Consider the following 22,840-nt stretch of genomic DNA (forward strand, 5'->3'; position numbering starts at 1 on the left):
TACGCGCAACGCTGAACGCGCTCACCAGCATGCATTTGCACACAAATACCGCGTCATGATCCGAACTGTTGAATAGTATACAAATATTGAATGATTCGAGTGGTGTAGTAAAACTAGCCTCCCGAGGTGATCCATGGACCATTCTATTTTCCCGAGAGCGAGTCACATGTTACTTTCTAATTTTGCTATCTTTGGAATAATACGCGCTTCGCTTCGCACAACGCACAACGCGCACACCAGCATGCATTTGCACACAAATACCGCGCCGTGGAAATAGTACTTTGGTTGCTAATGGTATAGTATTTTGGTTGCTATGCGCATAGTACTTTTGGATCACCGAGGGAGGCTAGTTTTACTTCACCACGAGATAAAGAATTCAATATTTGTTTTATAACACTTCACCCACGGATTCTGCTTGATTTTAATATTTTACATTATTTAAATCTGAACACAGTTGAAATAAACTTTAATTTCAATACAAAATTGGTGGAAAATGTATTTCTCTCTTAAAAACTAACCCTTCACGAAATGTTTGAACCCAAGTCTGCGGCGCGCTCTCTTTGGAATAATACGCGCTTCGCACAACGCACAACGCGCACACCAGCATGCATTTGCACACAAATACCGCGCCGTGGAAATAGTACTTTGGTTGCTAATGGTATAGTATTTTGGTTGCTATGCGCATAGTACTTTTGGCCGTGCACAGAAAGATAGCAAAATTAGAAAGTAACATGTGACTCGCTCTCGGCCAATCAAGACACAGAATCTGTGGGTGAGGTGTTATAATATTTCCCATTCCCCATGGGCGTATAGTACTTTTTGAGCCGCGGCATGAATGGGAGCAATAACAAATGTCACGTGATGTGAGTTCCACCAATCAAATGACTAGGATCTGTATGTCAGTTATATAATAAGCACTTGTCTGTGCCCTGTTTGTTGTTGGGTCTAATTGCCAACATGTACATGTACTTAAACCCCTCAAAATCTACTGAGCTTATGCACCATGATGAAGAAGTCCACATTTCAATGCAACTGCATTCCATGGCATGTAATTTATTACACAGTAACCTCTGGTTGGGCTTTCTTTAAAATGTGTTAGCCCCGTGAGGGTCGAAGATCAAGATCGTATGATTCACAAAAAGTGGCTGTAGCCCTAGGGGATTTGTACTATGAACCGCGTCGCGGCAAAATTGCAATCGGGCAAGATGACGTCGGTCGGCAACCCCAACTGTATTTTCTTTGCCAGTGAGGGGGTACTTTTGAACGGAGCGGATACATATGTACTTGTGGCTTACACTGCGGCTTTTGTGGCTTACACAATGCTCCGTGAAGTACACGCTGATAAAAAAAATCCACCCGTTTTGTGAACTGCTTGCTCAACCTGAACGGTGCAAAACACTACGCACCAGCCTCCATACACACCGTACAAATAGCAGCTAACACAGCGCCTCAAAGTAAAGGCGGAAACGAAATGTAATACACTTCACTTCTGACTACAGTCGAACCATTTTGCGGAATCACACCTTGAATAGTTGTCACACCTTCAGCTACGATGACCCACGCAAGGTTGGTAAAATGTTTTTACCTCTCTTACCGTTTTAATGCCGTTTACAAACCGACACTATATAATTATAGGTATTACTTCATTGCAGTTTCAATCTCTTTGGGCCTGCATTATGATCTTGTTAAGAGTTGAACATTTCATTTCATTTCAATTCCAGAAACATTTATTTCCACATGAATAAGCACTTTAGAAAACAGAACAATTGTTACATGAAAACTACTAAGTGGAGGCATTACACAAAAAGCCGAAGCTTATAAACGGAATGCCTTAAACACAACAAATATATATATATATAAACAATACTGAAAGAGGAAGACTAAATTCAAAAGACAAAACATAACAAAACAAAACAAAACAATGAAACAGACACAGACAAACAAACGGAGTGGACATAAACTTAATAAACTTTACAGACGGACTTACGAAACATACTAGTGATACAACGACACAGCTTATAAAATGGATGATGCAAGCAAAAGAAAGCACAATGAAAGCAAACGGTATGAATGTAGAAAAAAAAAAAAAGACAAAGCAAACTATGCTATATACTGGGAGATAAGATGGTTCTTGAAAGTGGTTTTAAATCGGCCAACAGAGGACTGCGATTTCATAGACTGACTGAGTCCATTCCATAGACGAGGTCCATGAAAACAAAGAGTGTTCATTACGTATGATGTGCGTGCAAGAGGGATGTAGTAGTTATTATGTGATCTAGTATGGTATTGATGAATATCGTTAATTGAGGTGAAATATGAGGAGAAAGTGCGAGGAAGAAGGTTATTAGTATATTTGTACATTATTATACCAGTTTGAAGTTTATTAATGTCGGTGATTGTTAGTGTGTGTAATCTGGCAAACAAGGGTGCTGTGTTATTCGAATTTCGAATAACATGGTTATAAGGAAGTTGATGCTGGATTATGAAGTAGGCCTAGCTGTTGGAAATGCAATACATTAGGCCTATTTCTTATGTTTAGTTATAGACGAAGGTTTCCTTTTAAAAAACAAAAAGCGCCTGCAAAATGGGCCCATCTTTCTAAGTGCATGTGTTGTATCATTCCAAAATAACTTCTGCAACCTAACAGTTACTCTCAATCTTAAACACCCACATTTGTAAATCTGTACATATGTTTTGTACAAAATGTGATTTCCTACGATTTTTCTAGTTGATGCTTAGTCCAAAAATTTGGTACTCAATACTGCGTATGAGAGTCCCAACACTTAAGGTATCTGTAGCACGCAAAAGTTTGTGCTGCGTTAAAAAAAAACAGTGTGCTTTAAATATGCAATCGTCTTACTACAGTTTCCTCAACTTTCCCCGATAGTTCTGCCTTGCTAAGTTGCTGTTGTGAGTATTGCATCACCGAAAATTCTATTTTTAATTGATTTAAGGTAGCGAATTTCGCAGACGACATGCTTGGCACCATAGCATTTTGATGTATGTGTTGTGTGGGCGTTGATTAGCCGAATGGCGAGTGACAAAAACGTCAGTAGTAATTTTGCAAGTTTTCAGCACTCGAATTCTTGTGGTTGATGCCATGCGAGTCGACGCAATGTTTTCTTGATTCGTGCCGCGTTTACCGTCTTCGTCGTCGTGTTACTCAAACATTTCCTTTAAAAAACCAAAACACTGCACTCCATACACTGCACTCTATACTGTACAGGAAATTCCTGTTGGGTTCCAACATCGCTACCGGTACTTGACAGAAATAAGTCAATACATCTACATTGATTTTGATGGGTACAGATAAATTGATTTGCTAGAATATTACTCTCAGTTTCGTTTCTGGATTTTTCAAGCCCAAAATCTATTGATCGTTATTACAGTGCAGTTCAGATCATAATAGCGGGTTCACACTCTTTGTACGTGACGAAGCGAGAGCAGCCATTTTTAACAAAAGTACGTTTCCATTGTCCAATATGTAAATTAGGGACAGTCCCAATTTGTTGTTATCGGCCTTTGCAGATAATGGTCGGGCATGCATCAGTGGCACTGCCGCAACGAAAATAGCATGACTTGCATGACGTTTCGTGATCGGTGTCTCTCTGTGCGGGCCTGCATGTATGATGAAAACATGTTGCAAAACACACCCATGGAAAAGTACATGATTTGTCAAAGCTTTTGTTACGTTAGCGTTATAGGTTGTAGTCACGTGGCTTAACTCCACATTTGGAAAGTATTGTAACCGACTAGTCCAAAGCCCAAGACCTTGACGAAGTGCATCCTATGAAATCAGTGACGCACTTTTGCCATCAGAGCAATCCTCCAAATTCCTCCACTTTGGCAAAGAGAATTTAGAAGGATTCGGGGCGGTTTAGGCATATGCAGATTAGCCAAAACACAGTGCAGTAACTCTTTGAGAAATTCAATTACCTAGAATCACATTATTACAACTCACTTTTGCCATGTAACCTCAATCCTCCAAATTCCTCCACTTTGGCAAAGAGGAATAAGAAGGATTCAGGGCGGTTAGGGTTAATATGCCAGATTAGTCAAAACAGTGCAGTATCTCTTTGAGCATTCAATTACCTAGAATCACATTATTACAACTCATTACTAAGTAAATAGGGTTATTCTGATGGGTTTTTTTATTTTCCCAATTCCAGGCTACTTTTGCGTTCCCGTTCAGCTGTGTTGTTGACACTTTTGTACCTGGCTGTCTTCTTCAGCGACTTCCAACATGCAGCAGCAGTCAAGCTGGACAGAACGAGCAGCTGCTGGGAGACTAGCAATAGTCGTTGTAAGAAAACTTTATTCATTTTGGTCAATGACTAATCACGTGGCTGGTTATAACCTGCCTGAAGTTTATAGAACACAAGACCACACTCTACGCCACATGCGCGCAGTAACAATACCGCGCTTCTCACACCGACAATTACTTGCTTGAGAACCACTGATAATATATTGAGAAATGCTGGCCACACCACTCACTATTGCACGCACCATACCAATGCCCCGAACATGGAGTTAAATGCTGGCAAAAGTTGCTTTGGAAAATATATCGTTACTTCTTGTTAGTGTTTTATTATGTAAAAGCATTCAAAATGTGGATTGCTTGAAAACACTTTGAGAAAGTGAGGACTTCCGTTCAGTGTGATTGACAACATCATGCATGTGGTGATCAGCCTGTTGATCTATTACAAAATAGGAAATTATTAATGAATAGAAAAACAAATAATTGTAAACTTACTTTTTGCCTAAAAGAAATTCAATCTGTTTACATCTGTTTCTGTAGGAGCATTGCGTGCATTGGCCTGAAAGCATCAACTTGTGCAAGTCTGGTTTGAAATTAATGTCATATTTTTTTGTCAATTTCCCAATCAGTTTTGGATGCCACAAGTGACACCAGTGCCCCGTCTGGCCAGCCAGCCTACCGTATCCTCAATAAGATTGATGAGAGCGTCTACATCGGGGGCAATGAAACACTCATAAGGGTTTTCCTTGCAAACAACGAAGTGGCAATGGAGAAGGTAGGACATTTTCATTAGGTTTATATTGGTTCTTGGTTCTTGGTTCTTGGTTCTTGGTTCTTGGTTGGTTCTTCTCCTAAATACTCCACGTGGGAGTTTATACAGGAGGCCAGAAACACCGGGGCAAACCCCTTCCCTTAGCGATAAGTGTTTACTGGGATTTTTTACGTGCATTATACAACACACGGGACCTACGGCTTTACGTCCCATCCGAAGGACGAAGCAATAATGGTTAAGTGCCTTGCTATAAGAGCGGGCTCGAACCCACGTCACTGTTGCCTCTGAAACACCAGAACATGAGTCCGGTGCTCTTAACCTAAACCATGACACTCCAGTATTGTCTGCCCTGATAGCAAGAAATGTGTTTCTTTCGTGAAAAAGTTTCAGAATGTGATCAACATTAGTAAGGGTACAGAAAGTGAAACAAAGGAGTGTAGTAATGAAGACAAATCATTAATTGGTTCCTTTGAAATAGACTCAAGGCGAGTACTACCTATGGGTTGCTGCTAATGGGGCAGGTTTGGACAATGGAATAAGACGAAACAATAGATTGGTTTGTTACTTGTCTAAATACTCTCATTTCTTTTCCCACTTAGATTGATACGCTGGCAACAAGGGAACCCCAAGGCCTTGTCATAAATTGTGCAACGAAAAATCCAACCACTCAAGAGGTGAGCTGAAACTAAGTTAGGGCTCAGTGTGCAAAATATATTCAAATATTCGATAAGCAACAAAAAGTCCAAATAGTTTGGGTTTTCTGATTTCGAATATAATATGAAAAAAAGTAATGGTCTCGTGGAGATAATGTAAAAATGCATAAGTTGCGTAGGTTTATCGTTTGTGGAATGCCACACTTTAAAGGCAAGCCACTGAGTAGGACAAATGTCAACCACCAACTACCTCTTGTTTTGAATATCTTTATTAATTTGCGATAAGCGCTTGGAGGTGCATGTAAAATCCCATGCTGCGAGTTTTAGCGAGTGCATGATCAGTCCATTAAAAAAAATATTATTTGAATATTCGATTAAGGTTAAGTTGGAAAATGAAATACTGAAATATTTGAAATGAACATCCCTTATTTAAGTATATTGTATTTTTACACAAGCTTTGTATCCATTTCTTCCATATGACACAAACAAATCCAAGGCACTGGACCATTCAGTATAAGACCATTCAGTATAAGGAAAAGCAAGGAAGAAATTTCAAGGCTTTTACTCCAATTCTTGTATTCATTTATTTGCAAACCTATACAGATTGTCTGTAGGAACTTCATACGTATTGCAGAACAAACTAGTTCCGGTGATCTCCTGGTGTGTGGCACTAATGCAGAAAGTAGGCTGTGTTACCGGGTAGGTATCGTGATTTATATCATCCCTTTGGAACACACTTTTGACGTTGGATGGTTATGATTATGAAACTTTTTTAAGTATAGGGCCTTGGGGCCGCCCCGTCGGAGATGGGAACTACAAATTTTGTTTCAATGGCACCACATCTTTTACAACGTTTGGGGCTAATATGTTAGTTTTAGTTTGGGGCAAAATGTATTCATTTCAGAAAGCGCACAATGTTAGGGATATTGGGACCCGGCGAGTCCGTCAGTAGAAGTCTCAGAACCACTTCGTCGTACCCTTTAAGCAGTATGCTGTACAGGGTGAGTAAAAAAAAACACCGAAATCCAAATGTCGGGACTATTGTTTTATTGACGTTCTGCATGTAACACTTTTAAAATCTAGGTTATAAAAGCCCAATTCATAAGCTTTCTTTTAGTACAAGAATCATTCAAATCACTTATGTAGGCCTACTTTTCATGCTACGGAATTTTAAACAAAACCACCGTTTTAAAGTTCTGCCCACGGATCACAAAAAAAGGTGTGCGTTCTTTCAGCAAAACGAAAACAATTCACACACATCCCTATGTGATTTGTTTTCGTTTTGCTGAAAGAACACTAACTTTTTTGTAATCCGTAGACAGAACCTTAAAACGGCGGTTGTTTTTAAAATTATGTAACTTGAAAAGTACATGAGTGATTTGAATGATTCTTGTACTAAAAGCAAGCTTATGAATTGGGCTTTTGTATCCTAGATTTTGAAAGTGCTACATGCAGAGCTTCACTAAAACAATGGTCCCTACATTTGGGTTTTCAGGGGTTTTTTTACTCGCCCTGTAGTGGGCTTGACATTTTAATGGGAGAAGAGAAAGGAGAACAACAGTAGTGAAGTACCGGTAGTGGTACTGTGAGAACTCCGCACGTCAACGTTTGGGTAGGGGGAAAGGAAATCTTTTTTGATCAACTTGTGATTAATTGATGCATAAAATTTCAGAAACTCTGAACTTCTCTGATGATGTCAATTCAGTTTGTTGCTGTGATGTTGCCGTGATACGAAGTATAATCATGTGTTTTTGATGCTATCAGTTATGATCAGAGTGACGCTTCTTCACACCGTTCACAAGTTGCTTTGAACATGCCCGGCCAGGCTGAGGATTTGCACACCAACATTATTTGGTATTGATTAGTTTTTTATGTTGTTTCTTGTTTTGTTTTGTTTTGTTTTTCACAGTGCCCAAACGCCGCTCTAGCTGAGTGCACTCAATTAACTACAAATTATACGGCACTGGATGTGGTTCCTCAACAATACAATATTAATGCAGCGGCAGCTATATTCAGTAAGTATCCCTCATTAACTGATGGTACAGGTATCACTGGGAAAAAAACACTAAGCAAAAAGGCAAAATTACTAAAAGTGAAATCTTCTGGTTTAAAGATAGGCTATGTATTGTACTGAACCTAATATGAGTGATATCCTCCTGAATGTTGTTGTCATTATAAAAAAAAAATAACAACACTCAAGTGTTTTCTTGGCTTGCTGTGGCTGACTTTTATCTGCATTGCTAAAACAGATTGGTTAACATAACTAATCGTTGGTTGAAATAACCAACAATAGGCCCATATCATGCTGCCACCATTTCAGTCAGGTTCCCTGTATCCAATAAGAGTACTGAATGATAATGGTTTTTTGTGCAAAAAGGAACCAGACTATTTTTCCCTCCAGCCTCGCTTTGGTTACATTGATTTGAATGGGGAGGAATCAAATGGCTGCAACATGATAATGGTCTATTGGTTAATATGTGTCCAACCAATCGGTTGGTTGGACACATATTAAACAATTTTTGGTTAACCAATGTTGTTTTAGAGTGTAGCCAAAAGCAGTAATACGTACAATTAACTGCGCCAACTACTTGTTGGCATGGTTTTCCACCATAGTTTTATTTTATTTTATTTCAGAAAGTGGCAATGAAGATATGCTCTACGGTGGGGGTGCAGCAGAAAACACCTTCAGCAGATTTTCTGTAAACGCAGATTTAAGCGCCACTAAGCCCATCAATTTTGAGCTAGATACAGTCACTGTCGGAGAAGGGTTTATCAAGGGTAAGTTGGACAGTCACAGATGACGATTTGTACCCATGCACAGACGACATCAGTAAAATAGATGCATGTACAAAAACAAATTGCCCAGTACAAGGTATTGATGCAAAGTGTACAATTACTCATTGACAACACCAAGTTCTATTTTACATACTTTGTTTTAATAAAGTTGCCTGCTCATTATGCGGTTTTATGCATGTGCAGTGCTTACATGTTTCATAGGTTTAAACTGGTATGCCCTTTGCTGTGTTTTACATCACCCTCTTCAACAACCTCACTAATGACATGATTTCATGGATCCCCAACGATATTTAAACAAAGGGAAATTTTCAGCATAAGAGCACCGTATAATAATGAAAATCTTTGGTGCCAGGCAAAACGCAAATATGACATCTCAAGCATGACTTTTGCATGTGCTCCAGAAAGTAAGTCCTGAAACATGGCCATTTTTGTCGCATTTATGTGGTACCCACTTTCGATATGTCTTTGCCCAATACAAGAGTCACCAAAGCATTCAGTGTCTCTTCTTTTTTTTCTCTACATTTATATCTGTGTTGTTTCCTCGTACGCCGACAGAACCAACCTTTATAGGGAGACCCTTTGATTACACACACGCTGACGGTAACGAGTACGTGTTCCTGATCTACCGTGAAACTGCACTGGAATACACCGCTGGAACCAAAGTGTACTCACGCATAGCCAGAGTGTGCAAGGTACGTACTTTACCGGGAGTTTGTCCTGAGCCCATCGGTCTGGTGTTTATCTCTGGTTTCTTTAATACCATGAAATGACTGAGGATATTCCTATTGCCCCTTGGATGTGATGCCAGTCCATCGCAGGTTACTCCCCAGCTAATGATGGTACACACAGCTCCTGTGTGGAGAGAGGCAGGCGAGGGATAAGTAGCTTGACCAAGGACACAACATATGACTAGCACCAGGATTCAAAGCCCTGACCGTCTCACCAAACCGAACAGTAGGCCACACTCTTCCTACAGGGGGCAGTATATAACCCCTTAGTTTTACCTGTTGTTCCAAATAATCCCAACAATATGGGTGACAAAAATAAGTTTGAATATGCCAAGTTCACAATTTGCCTGCCAATTTGCAGCTATACCTATAAGACTTTACTATTTCCTTGAAGTTTATTTTCAAACTGCCTGGACCATTCTCAACCAAGCTAAAATGTTTTTTTCACCACAACTTAGCCATCTCCCAACTAAAGAGACAATAGTTCCAGTTTCTGTTGAAAGTCTTCATATTGAATGGCGCACACATTCCAAAGGAGAACAAGCAGTGTGTGGGTTGGTTATCCATTCAGACTGAGGACTTGGGACAATGGGGTGTGTGCTGTTTCAATAAGCCCGAGGACCTAGACACTAGTCCTCGGGAGAATTTCGTGTACAAACCTTTTGGGGGCTGTCGAGAAAAAGTACAAACAAAAGGGAGCAAAAGAAGGAAGGTGGCAAGCTCTCATGAGTATAGTAAAACGAACTGGGTGTGGGTGTATGTGTGTTTTTTCTTAATGAAGCTTTGATAAATGTTTACAATTAAACTTGGAATATCGAGTTATCGAGGCTTTTGCCTTTGGGAACAGCTGAGCAGGCGTTGCCAATGGAAGCTGGTTGTATTCCAAATGAAGCATGGCAACTTTTCTGAAATATTCTGAATGTCGTTAATTGTAATTGAAGCATGGTCCGTGGTATTTAAAGACAAAACGAAAAACCAAACAGCTTGTCATTCTTTCATGGGCATTGTTTTTAATCACGACATTGTAGAATGGGAAAAAAAGTCAGCCAAATTCTTTATTAGAAAATTATTCCCCAATTCTCATGTTGTCCATTTACATTCTTTACCATTTAGAATGACACAGGAGGCACCGTCAACACGAAGAAGTTTGTCACCTTCATCAAGGCTAGTTTGGAATGCTCCGTACCTAACGGCGATGAGCCAGCATTTGAGTATAATTACATTCGTAAGTATTGACGTTAATCTTAAGTCTTATCAGGTTAACAGAACGATACCTGACGTGCCATTAGCTATTAGTTCAAAAATGAACAAAAAGCAATCAGTGCACACTGTCACTTTGTGAAACGCAACAACAACAACAACAAATGAACGGATGGAAACATTCTACTGCCCTTTTTTGCAACATGTCTTGCGTTGAACACATAGGCTCAACCAAACTTGTTACAAAACTTGTTACCCATACTTGAATTATATAAGTTTTTCCTAAGAATAATAAAGACGTTCATTTCAGAAAAGAGTTGAAAATAGTTATTTTAGATACACAGATTTCAACTTCCACATAGATCAGGTAGTGTTAGTTCACACTGACCGACGAAAATGGTTCTAGTTTTCCAGTTCATGTAACATGATAATATCAACTTTTCTTTACATAAGCCCGGTGATGATTCTCATCTTATAAGATAGAAGGGACCCCCTGAGTTAAGTGCGATGCGTGTATTGTAGAGTAGTTTATCTTCATAAACTTAAATGGCTGGAATTACTTTAAAAATATGCTTTATAGTTGATTATTTACTATAGCATTCTTCCTGAATGACTAAAACATGTTCAGCAAATCATGAATGGCTAAGCTAAACTGTACGTTTCTGACGCTCAAATCAGGGAAATGTTCAACAAACTTGTTCAATTTCAATTTGCAGAGGATGTTGTCTGGGATGCCAATAATCAGAGCGTGTATGCAGCATTTACCAATCAAGAGTAAGTTAAACTATCTCGCGCTTATGTTATTAAGTCACTTCTTTTGTTCATAAATCAACAAGAAAAGAAAAGGAAAAACCGAAAGGTGAATTCAGAGAGACATTGTATATTAAGAAAGGAGTGAACTGGAACAAACGTTGTAGTTGTGAAATAAGTTAGTTAATTTAATGCAATGAAAAAGTAAGTGGTGGACCAGGGGGGAAATGGAAATGATATAAACAAAAGAGGTCTACAGAACATATAATTAATCTAAAATAATTGAGCTATCATTTTAACTCCACACATCATGTTCACATTTATGCAAGGGTTAATGTTGTTAACTGTCTCATCCCGCTTCAACGTTGGGAATGGGCAAGAAATGTACCTATGTTTATGATTTCATTAGGAGGAAATGTTTATATGAAATACAAGGATACATCTGTCTTTCTTGAAGAATAGTTGGCCCAGTTTCTTTCAATTTTCTTTGTTAAGCCCAACCTGATGTATAATTATTTATTTGGTTTTGTTATTTTATTATTTTTTTTTTTTTGAATTTTTTTTTATTTTGTTATTTTTTTTTTTTTTTTTTTTTTTTTTTAAATTTATTTATTTATTTATTGGGTTTTTTTTTTTTTGGGGGGGGGGTTCTTGTTTTGTATTAAATAAGTTTTGACTTGTCAATACCCATGGTATACAAGCAAAATTGGAGGCCTCTTTTAATTTTGAGGGGGAGACTGTCGAAAGTATAGATCCCACTTGTTCAGTAGGGCTACTGTTTAGAACATCTACATTTCTTTAAAATGAGAAACTTGGTGGATTGTTTTTCAATGACTTATATAGTTCATGGATATGATCGCTATTTCAGTAATGGACCCGTGTCGTCAGCCCTTTGCCAGTACAGGATGGAGGATATCATGAATCTGTTCGATAACGGTAATTTCCTGCAACAGACTGGTGGCAGTGTCAACGCTGTGTGGAGTGAAGTGACTACGCAACTGATCCCAAGGCCTGGGACGGTATGTCCATTACATGTGCATGCTAATTTAAAAGACGCTGTGTGCAGAAGCTGCAGATTGCACTGTCACCTTTAATGAGAACACACATCAGCAGTATTAAATTGTGGGGTACTTGCATTGATCTTATTATCCCCATCATACAAGGGGACCAGATTGTTTTTATGATTACCATCTCATAAAAACAATCTGGTACCGGCCATGAATTGGGCATAGCCCATTCTGGATCAATAGAATGGAATTCCGTTTCTTCTAGGGACAACCACACGCATGCCATGTCTTGTCTATGGTTTTACTGTCACCACATCTCATTGGCACACTTTTTGGAATATTTTCTTGATACAGATGTAGGCCCTGTATTGATATTGTTTATTTTGTTGTTTACCTGTCAGTGTTATGAAGTACACACTACTGACTATCCTCCACTGCTGGATAAGTCGGTGCCCAGCTATAATGCCAAGGAACGAACTGGGGGAACTCAAGTTGCACCACCATCCGATTTTCACAAATCAGATCCGCCCATACTTAACGTGGACGATGTTCGCTTCACCAGCCTCGCTGTCGATTTGCAATATTCTTCTCCAGTCTACTTTGTTGGAACAAGTATGTACCTGTAAACAACGTCAAGAAATAACTCATGTCATCGGCAACTGCATTTCAAGTGGGGTTCCAGATTGGGTTCTTGATTTGGTTCCAATTTCGATCCGAAATTGGGGAAGTCTTCAAACTGATGTTTACTCCTCGAACTTGAAAACAGAAGTAAAGGTCTCTTCTGATAGATAGTGAATAGGGGCATTACGAGTAGTTTTTGTCGGGAAGAGGGCATGTAGCACTCACATCGTTATTGACCGTGGTACATTCCAATGCGAGCACCAAAGGCCTAAAGCCCTACAACCAAAGGATCATCACAAGAAAGCTTTTCAAAAATCGGAGCAGAGATCCCAGGTCATCCGAGTTCTGAAAAATACTCAAATAATGCTAAATTAGCGTACTTGTCATGACATATCCACACCATTTAATAATGAGACTCCAAATACATGTCAGCGATTGAGAGTAGTAAACAGCCCGAATTATCTCAACAAATAAAAAAAAAATATACTTCTCTTGCCCTTTTCCCCTCTTTCCTCAAAAGGTGCTGGAAGTGTGATCAAATTTACGACAGACGTATGCGACGGAGATAACATGATAAAAAGTGTTGAACTTGCAGGATTCGTAAGTACTTATATCTTATATCTTACGAAGCTTACTTTTTGTTCCAGGAAACAGGGTTCCCAGCCACTATGCAAACCAGGGGAACTTTGAAAACGCGGTTTCGTTTGTCCAGTCAGGGAAAAGTAAGGGAATTTGAAAAAAAAAACACATATAAGTCAGGAAAAACTCAGGGAATTTGGAAACATCTAATTTCCGAGAAAACTCAGGGAATTAACAGTAACCCGAAGAGAAAGGTTTTTGCCAGTTTGGCGTCTGTGTGTCTTGTAACATGTATCCAGGGCCGTCCATTGATTGGCTGGTTTTGATGGCATTTTTTTAATTAATAAAGTGTGAATATTAGACAACTCTCCAGACATTAACAGTTGGCTGGAGTGCTACACCACCTCTTGATTTCCCAGCAACTTTATTACAGTGAAAATATTCCTCATGGCATTTTTTAATCATCAGAGAAAAACTGGGAATTTTGTTTTTATAAAGTGCTGGGAACTGTTTTAATATTTGCGGTGAGTATAATTACCTATAAATATTGCTTCTTGTACTGTTAGTTGCAAGAATCACTTGTTAGAGGGGATGGAAGAAGATGTAAATAAGAAGCGATTTTTTTTCCCGAAGAATGCCAACGGTCCCATAAATGGGCTGGAATTGTTGAGGAGTGCGGATTCTGCTGCCACTTTCCTGGTGGGCACATCCGATGTCCAAGCCTCCATTGAATGGCCCTTGAACACCAAATGCCAATCAGCAGAAAATGAATTGCAGTGTGCGCTCAGGTACCCTTACTGTAACTACACTGAAGCCGGATGCGGATGGTAAGTGCTCCACATCAGCTCCTTATAGTCACAGAGTCCCATATATCACACCACACATTCACCCCACTCTGTGCTGTAAGCACTGTCTACCCCAAGCTGTCCAAGAAAGCTAGGAACAACTGCAACAGTGGTCGTAGGTGCATATTCACTGCCAGGATATGTTTCTAGAGGGGAAAAGGCACTCCCTAGATTCGAAGGGGAAATCACCAGCCGTGGGAAAAATTGACGCCCGTGTTGACAAATCTACATTCAATAAACAGTAATATGATTTGCCCCTCGTCTTTTCCAGTTTGCAGGGCAAGTATTTTCTTTGCCCCCCCCCCCCCTCTCTATAGCTACGCTCATGCTTAGGTTTGACTCGAACCTGCAACCTCCTGCATACTATTTTAACCTATAAACCACCTGACCATTTTACATACTGGTAATTTCAAGTCATATTCTGTTTATAATACAAGTCATATGCTGATTTGTCATATGTTGATTAAATTCTTATTTCTTTCTTTTCCCAGTACTGCAAATAACTGCATCAATGACCCGCCTACAGGTACGTCACATCCTTTTTCATGTGGCGCATTATAAATCAGCTTGAAGATGACAACTGGTTTTACTAGCGAAATGTTACACTTAAACCAAGTATATCATGGTATTTCGGTCTGTAATCACATCATCGTAAATGGAGCTGCATTATCAGTTTTGGTATGGAAAGATGACTCTGCATATTGATAGCAGTTGGTTTGTAGCAAAGTGTACGCCAATTTAAATTAAGGCAGTATTGATGACATTTCTATCAAGAATACACTTGCCAGAAATAAAGAAAAAATGGCAACAGTCGATAACCAGTCTGAGTCACTATAGTGATAGTCAGTCAGTGAAATAGGTACGAAGAAACAATAGGCTGGCCCTCTTCGACCAGCAAAAAAAATATATACTTTCATTGATCCCTTCAATATTACAAAACAAGAATTTCACATTTGGTAATGGCCAATGTAGTGGGGCGCTTAGGCGGGTGATAATGGCGCACGTCATGGCGGTACAAATGCCGACGTTCGCGCGACGTTCAAAAAATGGCACTCATGAAAAAAGGGCACTTGTGGGAAAAAAGGACACTCGTGAGACAATAGTGAGGGGGGGGCCAAATATCCAATCACCCCATCCCCTGCGGATGCTGCGCCACTTCAATGTATAATTTTTTGAGAGTGATTATCGTGTGCTCAATCTTTTGCAGATTTTGCTGATGATGTACTGACAGTGTTGCCAAACTCAAACGTATCGGCCTGCCTGAACGACACCGTGCGCTGGTTTTGCCATGTAGACCGTGACAACCCACTTGTCAAATCTGCTGAAGGAGTCACTTTTAAATGGGATATAAGTAAGTACTCAGGCTGGTTCATGTTTTACGCGAATTTCAGTGCGAAGTGAATTCATTTGGGTCATGGCAAATGTGGCAATGAAACTGATATGGTTGAAGTCTTGAGAAAGGCTTCAATTGTTTTTGCGTAAACTATATAGTCTTTGGTGAAGCATTTAATGCGCAAACTAGGAAAGAAAAGACATTAACAAAACTACCAACATCATAGGACTGGATATAGGTCAGTTGATAGAGCACCGAAATGGGAATTCCGTTTTGGTTTTTACGGCGGATACTGATGATATCGTGGACTGATCGCATAGCAATGTAGAAAGAGCAAACACATCACGTGCTTTATTGCAAACAATTACAACCCGCCAGATCCGCTTCCTTGGCCATATCCTTCAGAAGAATTGACTTGAGGCAGTTGCCCTGATTAGTTCTATTGCAGAATGTAGGGCACGAGGACGACAACGAATGACTTACCTCTCTTGGCACAGAGATGTCATTGGCACAAAGCCCCTTGATATCACACGCCAGTGCCAGCAAAAAGAAGAACACATTTTGATACGCAACGTCAGATTCTGACAAGTCACATCAATGGATGGAGGTTCTAGCCCCACTACAGTCAATTGCTCTGTTCAAGTATGAGAAATCTTGCTCAATATGTATTTTTATTTATATACATGTATTTATATCTACAGTGGTAAGTGACCTGATCAAGACAACGAACATATCAACTAATGAACTGGTTCAATTGGACGTCATTGTACAGAACAGCACCCTAGGAAGCTACAGCTGCACGGCGGATGTTGGAGGCAGAGTGGTGACTAAACAAGTTGAAATCTCTATGAAAAGTAAGTCATTAATCAGCTTCTCATTGTATTCTCCAAATGTATTTAGTGACGGTATAAACTTAGAAAAGGAACGTTACACCAAAGTGGGATATCTATTTTTTCGGCAAAACCTTGCTCGCATTTTCTTCATTTGGTTAGACTGCAGTGATAATAATAACGGTGGACATTTATAGTGCGTCATGTCTGTCAGATTTGGCACTCCTGGTGCAATTGTCGGTGATATGGAATATTGCAATGTTGGCACAAACATGTACATGTATTATTACAACAAAATATACTAACATTGTCATTGATGGCATATAGCTACATAATAGTGGCATCACGATAGGAAAGGAGGGCACAGTGATCAAGCCCAACCCTTATGCCAAGTACATTCAGAAGAAGATCCCAATTTCATCCACAATTTGGCCATAAAAGAGCGATTTGCTACGGTTCGTTTGAATTTGACTTGACTTTGGACTGGATGACTTGTGATTGACTTGTAATGACTTGTGATATACACGACAACACTGAACATTATGCATAATGTGAACACCAGTACTAGAATTTGTATCCTTGTGGAGACATTTCTTGTTTGAAAGTGTATTTTCAAAATGCTCATATTTTAACCAGAATTAATTTCCTTGGCTGAAATTTGGACTGAATATCCCTTTTCTAAAACTCTTCCATTTGCGACTGATCAACATACCTTGGAAATTCCTAGTTTTTGAGTGAAGTCCATATATCTATTTCGTGATAACCTTGTGGAGACGTATTCATCTATAGAAATTGCCCTGTGGAGATGAATACAATCTTTTGTTCCCTATTGTGTGCATGTCTTCAGAGGGCACGGTGTATCAGATCACAAAAACATCACATTGTTTGGATATAAGTAATATCAATTCGACTCTTAAAAATATATGTTTGGGTTTTTTTCAAATATTATTTGAAGTAAATCAGGCCTCAGTTTCCAAAACTACCCCCTTCTGTCATGAATATTCACCTTTCTAACAATTTTGATAACTGTAATTGTTGTTATAGTGAACTGTTTGACATATGCTAACCTCTACGCCCGATACCAAGATTATTGGTTTCATAAATCACAGAGTGAGATACTGCACATGAAGTATGGCAACGGAACAGTAAGTTGGTTTCAAAGTGTGGTGTTTTGATATGTATACATGCTTTATGTAAAATGCATGCTTTATGAAAATAGAGAAAGTGAAGTCAATTTTAAACTATTTGGCAATTATTGAAAATGTTCTTCAAAAGAAAACGTCATTCTTATTCTGCCCTGTCTGACTACTTTGCCCAGCAAAAAGCAATAGTTTTTCTGTAGTTAATTATTTGTCCAATCCTTTCAAACTTGAGATTTCGACATTGCGTCATAGAGGGAGGCTGTCTATCAAATGTACGTAAATCTGTCGTCCCTTTTACACAAGATAGGCCTACAGTGTTTTTGGCGAAAAACGAGGCTTGCAGGATTCACATCGTACATGCATTGCGTAGTCGTAAATAACACAATTCGTACGTTACGTGACTTGCAGGAGTTAACGCGAGCACACACATAGACAAAGTGTATCCTTATGAGGTTTAATCAAAATAATCTTTGTTATTCAATTACAAAAAAAAATCTAAGAAAAAGGTTGTGTATCCTATTTCAGCGAAAAGTAGTGTGGGTGGGCAGGTTAACCTCTTGATTCTTTCTTCTTCGTTTTCGGCTGTTAATCTTTATGAACATAAAAAAAATAGGGGAGGATAATAGTTGGATAATAGTATTTTTTCCAGTGCATTCGTATAACAGTTCACATGTGAATTCACTATTCATTCTTTGTTTGCTGTGTTGCTTGCAGGCTTCACTGCAGTGCGCGACAAAGACCACAATACCGACCACCTTACACAAACAAAATGAAACCGCAATTATTAAAAAGAAAATGCAGGACAAGGGCGGATCCAGAACACAATTTTTTGAGAGGGCCCCGAAAAAAATTTGGATTCTAGATGCTCTGTGGTGCGATCTGAGGCAATTTCTGACCACTTTAACCAATGTTTTTTTGAGGAAAAGATGGTGGTGTACTCATTGCCTGCCTTTATTGCGATGTCACATAAAACAAAAACAAAAAAATTGGTTTCGTTTTTGGGGGGGGGGCATGGCCCCCTTTGCTCCCCCCCCCCCCCTGGATCCGCCCTTGATGCAGGATGATGTCGGCCAAAAAAAATAATTGGTTGGGGTGGCACCGTTACTGTATTTATACTCATATAGATATTTTTTTCGAATAACAAGATTATGAGTGATGTATTTATTTTTTTAACCCAATTTACTTGGGTAAGTTTGGAACTCTTTGGCCGAGAATCTGCTTTCTCATAAGTTGTGTTTATGTGGGGTTTTTTGCAGGAACCTTCCGAGCCATGCCAGCCTTGCACCACATGTGAGTGAATTTGCCAAGCTCTAGTCAAGCTGCACAAAACAAAACTCTGTCGACTTAACATGTACAGCATCACTATCTTCAAAGTCACCACGATACCTTTTTCTTCAATACATTTATACATGTATATGTAGATCTGAAAGTTGTTTTTTGAGTGGTCGGGCACAACCCGGCCACTTTTTAGAATTGTTTTGATAAATTTTCTTTGTTTCTTTCTCTTCTTTGTTTACTGACAATAATTCCCCGCGGGTTTTCACCTAAACGGTATATGGTATGACCTGAAAACTTTCAACATAATTATATTGGCCCTCATCCCTAGTGGTGCATATTACTCTGACGTCATGATGACGTCATCGGGTGTGAAATTACAAGCACTTAAAAATTTCTAGATTTCATCTTTGAAAATCAAAGTAATTATCAACCGTGAAAGATCTGAACATGACTTTTGCGGGACTAGAAAAATCCATGATCTTTTTTATTTTATCTCATGTGCGCCAAATCACGTGACTCTTCCTTCCGGTCCAAACCGGAAGTGCCCTGTAATTTGAAAGTGGAAAAAGATATGAACTTGCTTTTAACAATGTTAGTCTCTAGTTAGGTTCTATATACTTTTTAAAAAAAATACCGATGACGTCATTAATGTTAGAGCACCCTCTAGCGGCAGGTTGAACAATGTTTTAAATGAATTTTCAGTTCATGTCTGTTGCGAAGTTTGCGGTAATCGCTTCAAAATGATTATACATTATACATGATGACCATTATGCAAACAAGACGTGTACGAAAAACAAATTATGACGTCATCAAACCGAAACGTCACGATGACGTCATCAAGTATCAGATTACAAGCAACAAAACATTTCTAGATTTAATCTTTGAAAATCAATATAAAATCAACTGTGAGAAATCTGATTTTGCTTTTTCACGGGAATAGATAAAATAATCCAGTTTCTTCATTTTTGATATTAAGTGCGAATTCACGTGAGTCTTCCTTCTGGTCCAAACCGGAAGTGCTTTATAATTTCAAATTGGGAAAATATTTGAACTTGCTTTCAGCGATGTTATTCTATGTTTTGGTTGTACTTTAGAAAAAAATACCGCAGACGTCATAAAATGTTACTGCGCCTTCTAACAACAGGTTGAAAAATGCTTTTAATTGAATTTTTAGTTGATTATTGGAGCAATGTTTATAACATAATGAAATAGATACGAGCACTCTGCGTTTGTAACTCAACAAACGCCAATTTATCTTTTTTTTATTTTTAAATTTAATATAAAAAAAAACGCTCAGACTAAATCAGAATTGCAGACAGGGATCAGCTTTAGGATCTGCCATGCACAGCAATTTGCTAACCGCAGAAAACATTTGATTACCAAAAACATACGAAATTGGTACAAATAACTTGCAACTTGTCCTCCGCTAATTTTTGCTTGAGTGAGTACCATTGAATTGGGTTTGTATGTTTCTGTTTTTAATTGGAAAGTCTAAAGAATTGGAAATTCTGGCAACAGCCGCGTGTACCATTTATATAAAGAAATTGAATAAAAGTACTCAGTCAATTGTTCAGCAAAAAAATATATATAACATTGATTACATCGAGTTTGGTAAATTTGATTTTGATTTGATTTATTTGATCTTAATAGCTTTAACATTCATTTTGTACAGCTTATTAACCACTTCTTATATACTTCAATGCATGCAACTTTTTTTGTTTATCAAAAAACTTGCCATGTAGCTTTTAATTTCTTTGAGTTATTATTGAATGTGTCGCCACTTGATGACCAAAGGGTTAAAGACAAGTAAAAGGAACCGTTTACTTTTGGGTACCTTTCAACTTATTACACAAAAAGGAGTGTGACTTTTTTGCCATGACCGTTGCTTTCATTCGGATTTTATTTTTCACGTTTTATTTGTTCGACAAATTCGCATGTAAATATACTCCTTAATGCGATACATCATGAAGAATTATTGGACGGAATTTCAATTCAACACATTAAATAAATCGTGACTTTTCAACCGAACCCTCGAGTTTTTTTGTCATGCACGATGACATTCATTCGGAATGTGTTTGCCATGTTTAACACATCAATTTTTAAGTTGCCTCGCTCACATTATTTGAACTGTTTTGTAAATTGTCATAAAACTAAATTTTCGAATGTAAAACACTAATAGACCACTGTCACTTTTTTGTTGCCCACAAATTAGATAATTGACAGAAAAGGAAGAACTTTAGGAGGAAATTCAAGCAAATGTGAAGATTACATATCTTGCACCTGGGTTTACACTTCATGCTTCACTGAAAAGAGATATTATTTCTTCAAGGAGTAACTGAAGTTTCTTTAGAAATAACTATTATCCCGAAAGAGTGCCTGTTACATTTGATTAAGTTGAAGTGTAAGTTTTGAATTTTGTTCATATAAATCTCCAGTTTCGTACAACGATTAAAGAACATTGAAGTTGAAGGCAATTTGTCGACTTTGACATTGATACACGCGTGGAGAATCTGTCAATTACATGTACCAAGAGTTACACCTACAATGCAGAGGAATGCTTAGGCGCGTCCCTCTGCCACATAACTTCACCCAGGAGAACAATGGGCCTGCACGCGCATCGATCCGCGGCACGTGCCAACTTGGGGGTTAAAGGTCATACAACTTGTTTTCTATGGCCCAGGCCATGTAGAGACGCCTTATAAGGAATTCACAGGTGTGAATCTCTTCATATCTACAACTGTACCTTTTTCATCTACGGCAGACAATACCACAGGGAGAAAAATCAATACCTCTGTCAAACCGACCAAAAAATGACTTGGCAACAGAAAATAGGTTCTTGAAGCTGGGAACCAATTGAAGACAGAAAATATAAGCTCAACGCCAACTAAATCTAGTCTGCATATTTTTCTTTTTAAGCTTAGAACCAACTTATTTTAGAATGGAAATGAGGGGCAAACTCCGGGTTGTACCTTGCGTCATGTCGAATGAAACAAAAATAACCACGAACTGTATTTTTTAATCTCGAAACCTGATCATTTTAACTTCCATAATAAGGAGGCTCGGAGCCCTTTTTTTGAATTTGCAAGAAAATTTGTACAAGAAAAGAGAGACACTCAAGATCTGGACACAAAATCTCGTGCATGGGGGAAGTCTTTTTTTTACAAATAAGAACTGCAAGTATGACAAGGTTACACAATAATTTCCAGGAATAATTTCTAAAAAGTTTTCACTTACCTCAGAAATTGTTTTTGACTTACCAAAATGACGAATTTTCAACTTGTCCACACGATAAAATCCACACACAAAAATTCTTCACAGGCAATAGCCACAACACAGTCACACAGGCAATAAATCCATGACACTGGAGTTTGAGATGTTTCACAGATTTAGTTCATAGTTCAACTCATGTATTTATCTCGGTTTCTTGGTTCAGATCTTAAGGGTCCGTCGCTTTTTTTGGAAAAGTCCTAGGCTACTCCATTGAATTATTAATGACAGTTTAGATACTTAACTTTAACTTTTAGTTCAGTATTTTACTCGCAACAATTCCATGGACAGAAGTCCGGTACTGAGTAGTAGAACTTGGAGTGCTGCGAATTTCAACAGAGCAGCGATAGGGTTCATTTCCCAAAAAAATCACTGGAAGTTTAGTTAAAGTCTCTGTTCCATATCAAGTTTAACTCACGACATATGCAGGGTAAGAAGTCTGAGAAGTGAGTGCAGATCTTGCAGTGGAGAAAATTGGGAGCAGCGGCAACGCCATCTTTGAATTATCCAACTTAGCCGTGAAAAAAACGCTGAAAATTTCAACGTTTTTTTAATTGTGGACAAAAGAAGACGGTGCAAGTCGTTCCGAATTAATTTTGAGTATAACCACAGCATACTATATCGCTAGCAAACTTACTCGCACAAAGCAGCCAGCGGTGGGGAGTGATTAGGCGAGGTATTCATTTTACACGAAAATAACGAGCTTGCAGATATGTTCATCGCGGCTTGACTTTCCTACCAAATCAACCGAAAGTACTTATTTCAACACAGTTTCAACTCA

General features: G+C 38.6%; 1 protein-coding gene across 1 annotated transcript; it reads left to right on the plus strand.

Annotated features, from left to right (window-relative positions):
* The first annotated feature begins 1,216 nt into the window (after nt 1-1,216).
* Nucleotides 1,217-21,286, plus strand: LOC119745806 (semaphorin-2A-like). Its single transcript, XM_038222418.1, has 19 exons — nt 1,217-1,566; nt 4,170-4,303; nt 4,888-5,033; nt 5,630-5,704; nt 6,287-6,382; nt 7,593-7,698; nt 8,318-8,461; nt 9,035-9,171; nt 10,321-10,432; nt 11,124-11,181; nt 12,026-12,176; nt 12,566-12,776; nt 13,306-13,385; nt 13,998-14,191; nt 14,701-14,735; nt 15,417-15,560; nt 16,244-16,396; nt 17,417-17,517; nt 18,771-21,286. Exons 1-19 carry the CDS (start codon nt 1,553-1,555, stop codon nt 18,810-18,812), a joined length of 2,133 nt encoding a protein of 710 aa, XP_038078346.1. The 5' UTR covers nt 1,217-1,552; the 3' UTR covers nt 18,813-21,286.
* The last annotated feature ends 1,554 nt before the right edge of the window (nt 21,287-22,840 follow it).

The sequence above is a fragment of the Patiria miniata genome, unplaced genomic scaffold (genome assembly GCF_015706575.1).
Source record: "Patiria miniata isolate m_02_andy unplaced genomic scaffold, ASM1570657v1 HiC_scaffold_7, whole genome shotgun sequence".
NCBI lineage: Eukaryota > Metazoa > Echinodermata > Asteroidea > Valvatida > Asterinidae > Patiria > Patiria miniata.

Bases quoted from the DNA above. Each gene is read 5' to 3' on its own strand.
- LOC119745806 (XM_038222418.1), top strand. The intron at 6,383-7,592 runs GTAGGTATCGTG...TGTTTTTCACAG, and splicing joins AAAGTAGGCTGTGTTACCGG to TGCCCAAACGCCGCTCTAGC. The intron at 12,777-13,305 runs GTATGTACCTGT...TTTCCTCAAAAG, and splicing joins AGTCTACTTTGTTGGAACAA to GTGCTGGAAGTGTGATCAAA.